The 8,015-nt window shown below is 34.9% G+C and overlaps 1 protein-coding gene across 1 annotated transcript; it reads left to right on the forward strand.

The window, feature by feature from the left end:
* The first annotated feature begins 959 nt into the window (after positions 1-959).
* Positions 960-4,799, forward strand: LOC110880331 (pentatricopeptide repeat-containing protein At3g58590). Its single transcript, XM_022128926.2, has 2 exons — positions 960-1,118; positions 2,343-4,799. Exon 2 carries the CDS (start codon positions 2,366-2,368, stop codon positions 4,601-4,603), a length of 2,238 nt encoding a protein of 745 aa, XP_021984618.1. The 5' UTR covers positions 960-1,118; positions 2,343-2,365; the 3' UTR covers positions 4,604-4,799.
* The last annotated feature ends 3,216 nt before the right edge of the window (positions 4,800-8,015 follow it).

Genomic DNA, 8,015 nt, shown 5'->3' on the forward strand with positions numbered 1-8,015 from the left:
TCCCCTATCTAAACAACCCTATTCTTCCATTTTTTTTACAAACACTGACTATTCATCTAAATTTCTCTCAACTTTCTACAAATTTCCACTTCAAAAATTCGAAAAAATGGCAACGGTTACGTCGAGCGAAGAAGAGGACATCGCATTGTATGAATCGTGGGTCGAAGCGCTTTCCCGCTACACGCCTCGTAATCGCTCGAGTGGTCCGTTTTGGGGGAGTATTTTCCAATCCATAGGGGTGACACCACCCGAACCGTGGATGTACTTTCTTCTCGTGAAAGATTTGAGACGGCGAACAACGCGGTGGAAAATGAGGGTGGTGACCTTGCGGAAGACGTCATCATACAAGTCGTCCTCATCAACCAGAGGCACGCCTACAACCGTGACTTTAAACACGTTTCGGCGTGGTAGATAATTAGATTTTTTATTTAATTATGTTTATGTTTAACGTTTTATTATAATTATATAATCTTTTGTTTAGTTTATTTCGTGTTTCTTTTTTAGTTTCATTTTTTAAGTTTTTAATTTTTAAATTATGTAATGTATTATTATTAATGTTATTTTTTAATTAATATTAATTATATAATCTTTTGTTTAGTTTATTTCGTGTTTCTTTTTTAGTTTCATTTTTTAAGTTTTTAATTTTTAAATTATGTAATGTATTATTATTAATGTTATTCTTTAATGTTTTTTCTTAAAATTAAATAGATTTTATATAATTTCTAAATATAAAATAATAATAAAAAGTGTGTGCCACGTGTAGATCAATACCACTTTTTTAACGCGTGCTAACGTGACATCCACATGTCGCACAACAACCCTTTCGAAGCCCCCTTGGTATAGTCTTATCTAGACCAGACAATTTTGACCCAAAAGTTTGAATTTGGGTTGTTTTCTATAGCTAAGGGGGTTAATATGGGTTAATAAAAAGTTTCTAAATATATAAGTGGGTCACTTGAAAACACAAGATGGGTCTTCCAACAAAGTCCAAAGCTCAAAGTTCAGAACAAGTTTCTTCAACGGTTCCAGACATCATCATCACCATCGCTTTCATCTCAATTCCATCACAATTCCCTTTGATTAATGTTTATAAGCATAGTATTTCTACAAGAACCAAGGTTGGTGTATGATTTTTTTTATGTTTCTGTTGAAAATTGCAGCTTTTTGTTGTTGGGTGTGAAGATCTTGAATGGAACTATAATCCAATGATAAATCATTGTTTGTGGAAGTTTAATTGATCAAACTGTCATTTTGTTATCGTCTTGATTTCTGATTATTTGTTAATACGCATGCAATCTTGGTGAATGTGAATACGCATGCCACATGTTTGTGAAAATGCCTGTGAGAGTTTGCTTTGAAATTCAATAGAAATAAGAGAATGAAATATCCAATTTTAAACAGGACATTTGTTTACTAGGAGTATTTTACTAAAATCCAGTGAATATATCAGAATATTTCTCCAAATTTAATCTTATAATGTATGTCTAAGAACAACATACTTAATGATTTAAGGGTCAAACATGATGGTCATATGCTTATTTATGGTTATTAAGGTTTTGAATGTTTCTGGATTATTTTATATAATTTCTTTCAGATTAATGAAAAATGTGTTCCTAAGTATCTAATTCCTAGTGCAATCAATAAGCACAAGTTACATGTGGTTCTTTTCTGTTCACCAATAAGCCCGACTAGACTAGACTCGAGCTTAGCTTGTTTCAGGCCAAGCGCGAGTAGTAGCTCAACTTGTTTGCACCCCTAATTGTCCCACACAAGCACTAAACAAATTTGACACCAGTTCATTTTGATTGGGCAGCTTAAGTCTTAGACATTCTATACTCATGATTATGGATTTTACCCAACCGTCTAATTCCGATAACATACCTGTACGGCAAGCACTCGGAAATTCTATAAACAACAACAAACCAGATCATGCCATCATGGACTTAAGTCATCATCAGCCAACAATTCATTTGAAATCAAATTCATTACTTGCTACTCGGTTTCTTATTGTTTATATTTTTAGTTTCTAATTTTTATCTCATCTTATTTTTATATGTTTTTAATTTTTTTCACTTTTTTATTTTTTTATATTTTTTACGTTTTTATATATTTTTATATTTTTTTTTCAAATTTTTGTATTTATATTTTTTTTTTGGTTTTGATTATTCATTTTTTTTCATCTCATCCTAACCCGTACCCATCCACTTTGCCACCCATAGTCTTATCTAGTGTCTTGATTTTGCTATGTGCCGCATTGTTAAGATGGATAATTAAGCGCGTGGAAATAACATTTCTGTTGTAATTTTCTAAACCATCTTAATGTTTTTGCATCCATATTTCAGGCCGTGCATCATGATATATAGACATGGTTTCTGGATTTCAGCTTTTTGCACGTAGTGAACGACAGCTGGCTTCACCTCTAGATAAGCTGCTTCGAAGATCCTTGAGGGTTAAGTCGCTAAAATCAATCAAGTCAGTCCATGGATTCATCACCACAATGGGATCAAACTTACCCCAAAGTGCATTTTTCCACAATAAACTTATCTCTGTTTACACATCCCTGGGTTATATATCTGTTGCACGCAAAGTGTTTGATGAAATGCCTCATAAGAATGTTGTCTCTTACAACACCATGATTAGTACATACAGTCGTGATGAGAATATAGAACAAGCTTGGAGTTTGTTTTCCGAGATGAGAAATTTTGGGTTCTTTCCGACCCAGTTCACTTATGGTAGTCTGTTTTCGTGCAATTCGTTAAACGTTGTTCAAGGACTTTATATGCAAGCAGTGGCCATGAAGAGCGGGTTTCTCTTTGCTGATTCGTTTGTAGGAACAGCTTCGTTGGGTTTCTTTGGTAGGCAAGGTTGCATTAATGGAGCATTCAAGGTGTTCGATGAAATGCCTTTCAAGAATCTAGTGACATATAATGCAATGATATCTTTGTTTGGACACGAGGGATTTGTACATGAATGTATGCTGATGTTTCGTGAGCTCTTGAAGTCCCATATATCATTATCTGAACCTTCATTCGTGGGTGTTTTATCTGGATTTCGATCCGAGGAGGACCTAGATTCAGGTGAACAACTCCATGGGCTTGTTATTAAGTTCGGGTTGTTAAGCAAAGTGTCAGTCGCCAATTCTCTTGTTAACATGTATGGGAAGTGTGCAGGCACATATTTAACGGAGAAAATGTTTAGGTTAGTACCCAACCGAGACTTGGTGACATGGAATACAGTTATCGGGGCGTTGGCCAATGGGAAAGAACCTATAAAAGCAATAGAATTCTTCTGTAGAATGTATATTGACGGTTTTCTCCCAAACCGGACCACATTTTTGAGTGCCATCACCTCATGTACACGGTTAAGTAATCTAACTTATGGAGAATTTATCCATGCAAAGATAATCAAGAACCGATATGAAAACGACGGTTTTGTTCGTAGTTCGTTGGTTAACTTCTATGCTAAATGTAACAGATTAGATAGTGCTCACTGCTGTTTTGATGAAATTCTAGACAAGAATTTGGTTTGTTGGAATGCTTTACTTCATGGATATTCGAATAGAAGCTGTTCAACTTCTGTGTTGCTTCTGCAGGAAATGATACACTCGGGTACGTCTCCAAATGAATTTTCTTTCTCTAGTGTTATAAAGACGCTTTTACCCTTGGAGTTAAAGCAGATTCATTCTTTGGTCTTGAAAATGGGCAACCACTTAAGCGGGTATGTAAGTAGTGCGCTCATGACCGCATACGCCAAAAACGGTTTAACAACGGATGCATTAAGTCTTTTTTATGATGATAAACTTCCATATACTGTTGTTCACTTGAATATTATTGCCGGGATGTATAACCGAAATGGCATGTACCATGAAGCTCAGGAATTGTTTTGTGAAGTAGAAGATCCCGATATCGTATCATGGAACATCTTGATTGCAGCGTGTTCCCGAAATGGAGACTACAAAGAAGCGTTTGAACTTTTCCAACATATGCAGATGGACCGCATCACACCTGATAGTTACACATATGTTAGCCTGTTAAGTATTTGCACCAACTTATGTAACCTTGTTTTTGGAAGTTTGCTTCATTCCCTCATGATAAAATCCGATTTCAGCCGGTGTGACATAATGGTTCGCAATGTAATGATAGACATGTACGGGAAATGTGGGAGTCTGTTGAGCGCGGTTAAGGTGTTTGATGAAATGCTTGAAAGAAATGTCATATCATGGACAGCTCTTGTTTCGGCTCTTGGGTTACACGGTCATGGAAAAGAGGCACTACAACGGTTTAAACAAATGGAGATAGATGGTATTCAACCCGACAAGGTTGCTTTTATAGCTGTTCTTTCTGCGTGTCGACATGGTGGGTTAGTAAAAGATGGGATGGAAATGTTTGAGAAAATGAAAGAAAAATACGCGATTGAGCCAGAAATGGAACATTATCTTCTTGTTGTCGACTTAATGGCTAGATATGGCGATCTAAAGGAAGCCGAAAAGTTGATTTCGGGGATGCCTTTTACACCAAATGCCAGCATATGGCGTAGCTTCCTTGATGGTTGTAATAGACAAAGAAACATAGAGCATCTCTCCCTCCAAATCCAGGCATGTTGATCACAACAAAGTATATATAATCTTTTACTTGTAGTTAACCGTTTCAATCATCGGTTTTTGAAATTGAAGACATTTATAATCAATTGATTGATTGGCACAAGCTTAGGTCTATGTAGATGGTGGTGGTTCTGAACATAAAAAAATGTATGAAATAAATGTAGCAAAATAAACGAGTTGAGTTGGAATTTGGATAACACGTCATAATTGGTTCGGGTCAAAATAAGTCGGCTAACTTGACTGGGTAGGTTTTATTTTTTTTTTTTTTTTTTTTTTATTTTTTTTTTTTGCTGTTAATTTCCTTGAGGAAAAACTAAAGTCACCACAAATAGATAAATTATGAAATTAGTATACCTCCCATCGGTGTCAATGACCCCGCGTTATGGTTTAACTATGCACTCACTAGTTCCAACCTGATTTAGATTTTCTTGCGTCTATGTCTCTGAAGTTGTTCTCGACCAAAAGAACTAATCCTTTTGCACGGAGTGTTCACTTGGGTAAGCACATTTCTAATACCCAAATCATGAAGATATTACTTTTGATTCAATTTGTGTTACTGTAAGGCAAAGAAGATGGAATTTTTTGGACAAAATATTGTCTTCAAATCTCACATGCTCAAGAGTGAATCGTGTACTTATAGAGTTTCGGAAGTCGCCAGATGGTTTTAGGGTTCTACAGGTTGGAGAGCAAAAGAGCCTTTCTCCCTCGCTAGATTGTGTATGTATGTGATGATTAGCTGCGATGATGCGTTAGATTTGACATAGTTATTAAGGCAAGCGCCCAGGCGCGCCTAGGCGCAAATAAGCCACCGGGCCCAACAAATCGCCCTGAGTGCGCCTCGCGCCTTTAATAACTATGAGATTTGATGAGTAACTTGATGCAAATAAGGCTTTATTTCCGATTTAGAGATATTGGAAGCTCTATGGAATGGTTATGATGCTGAAACCCTGATGTGTTTGATGCGCTGGTAAGGGCTTCTACTATTTTAGGTGACACCAATTGTATTTGTGCTGATGAAGTTTAGGATGGAGAAGGCTTTTGATGTTTCAATGCATGCTTGGAACAACTTTTTGAATCATCTAATACCTTCTGTTGCTTGGCGTTTATCCACGGATGGAAAAAGGAACAAGAAAAAGCTATTGGTAAGAGATATATAATTATACTAGTTGTGATTCTGTATTTAGTTGATGTGGTTTATGAATTTTGTGACTTTACTTGCTGTGTTTAGTGTTTACTTTGAACTTGAGAGTTAACTGAAGAACTTTAGTTGTTGCTTGGCTTTAATCAAAAGCGCACTTCTGAATTTGGTTATATCACATAATCACTTTAAATATGCACATTTAGACGCATTCATGTTGTGGCATTAGTTGAGATAGGAATGATATTGCGTACAGAGAGCTTCCGATTCTTATTTGGTAGTTTCATGCAGATTTGTAGTTTGCATAATTTGTCTGGGATATTAACTTGAATTCAAAGTTTGAAATGGTTGTCTTTTCTTAATCTAGTATTATCGCTATGTTGTTTGAAATAGTTTTGATGTTCCTAAATAAATATCTATAAGTTTCACATGTTTTACATTTCAACAAACATTTGAATATAACCCGTTTAAGATATGTGATATTTCTTTATGTTAATTTCTTAAAATGTTATTCTTGACCAATTACCATTAAAATTCAGTTGTATATTTGAATCCGTTGCCTAAACAGTGGCTTCGACTGAAACAATGGAATATTATGCCTGTGAGGACTTCACACACATCACCTGCTGCATAAAAAATAATATTGGTTTTTTTTTTTTTTTTTTTTTTAAATTTTGAAAAGTTGCAACTTTCTGTTTTTCATTTGAATTTGATTGCATTGAAGTTGGGTAATATTTCTTCATACATTTTAATTGCGGGCAATCAAGCTCAAGGAAGATAACCATGGTGTCTAGTATCATTTCTGTCACTACACCTCGATATGCAGCAGTTCTACAATCATATATCAATGACCCTCCCTGCAGTATCTGCGTTTCAATCCCGCCGCAGAGTGTGGGCATTTACTACTAGTTATTAACATTTAAACATCTTTGTTTATGGTAATTGTTCTAGAAGTACTGTCTAAATCATTTTCATTTATAATATACCCCATATCATAGATATAATGCATTTAGAAAACTACTCGTTTTTCCAATGAGCGTTGCTAGAACTTATGAACATTGGTAGTGTGTTCATATAAAACCCCCAATTAAATTATACATCTAACTCAATCTTGTAAGAGCAACATAAACATATTGTGAAATGACTTGTAAAAATATTAGAGCAACTCTATCTATTACCAATTGTAAACCCATAAGGCTAAAGGGTGTGTGGGTCATGATTCGTTACGTAGGAACATGAATGGAAGGCTACACCAGCCCCTTGTCTGATTCACCATGGTTTGCATGGATTAAACAATGGCAACCATGATCCTCATTTCCATTTTCTAAGAAATCCTTTACTTTTTTCTTTAGAAGATAAATTAAAATAAATAAGGGGATAGTTGTTTGGGTCATGACCACAACCTTAAGGTAGTGGTTTTGGATGGTGGATAAAGGTGGGTAACATGATGCTGACATGGAGGGTCATGGTGGTAATGAGGCTCATGACCATACCCTATAACATATGTTTATAATTTTAACATCCAGTTAAAAATTATTTGTTTGTTTATAGAACATTTCTTGAATAACTTGTGTGTTTAAAATCGATTTTGAACAAGTTGAAGATTAAGAAAATTAAATACAAGATTTGGGTTACTTACCTTATTTCCACCAACATATTATTATCTTTACTTAGCAGTTTCACTAATTAGTAGTGTTCATTTTCCAGTTTTTACACTATTAAAAGCATTCATAATAGTGTTTTTCTTTTGGTGTTTTTGGAGAAGGGAGATGATGATATGGATGAAAGAGAGGGTGAAGTGGAGGTGAGAGATAGAGGTTTGGTTCTAGCATGAAAACACCAAAATGTGACTTTGTGAGTGTGACTAGGAGAGATGACAGAGAAGTGATATTTTAATGTGTTAGACTATAGTGTGCGTGTGTGTGTGGGGTTGTGGTTTAAAAGGGGGGCGTTATGCTAGATGTAGACGTTATGTCAGCATGCGTTAGAAAAGTGGCGTGGTGAAAAAAGAGAGGAGTGGAATGGGGCGTGAAAGGGTGCCGTTATTCGACACATGACACACCCTATTTATTATTGTTTTATATTTAAAAATAATATAAATCTATTAAATTTTGAAATAACATTATTAGTAACTAAATTAATAACATTAATTTAAAAAACCATTAAATATTTAGAAAAAAACCAAACAGATAAAAAATAGTGAAAAAAGTAAGAAAAATAACCGAAACTAATAAATTAAAAAAAAAACTAAACTAAGTATGATATTTTGCCAAGATT

The sequence above is a fragment of the Helianthus annuus genome, chromosome 11 (assembly GCF_002127325.2).
Source record: "Helianthus annuus cultivar XRQ/B chromosome 11, HanXRQr2.0-SUNRISE, whole genome shotgun sequence".
NCBI classification, from domain to species: domain Eukaryota; kingdom Viridiplantae; phylum Streptophyta; class Magnoliopsida; order Asterales; family Asteraceae; genus Helianthus; species Helianthus annuus.

Excerpts from the sequence above, each read along its gene's own strand:
- LOC110880331 (XM_022128926.2), top strand. The coding sequence starts at position 2,366 with ATGGTTTCTGGATTTCAGCTTTTTGCACGTAGTGAACGACAGCTGGCT.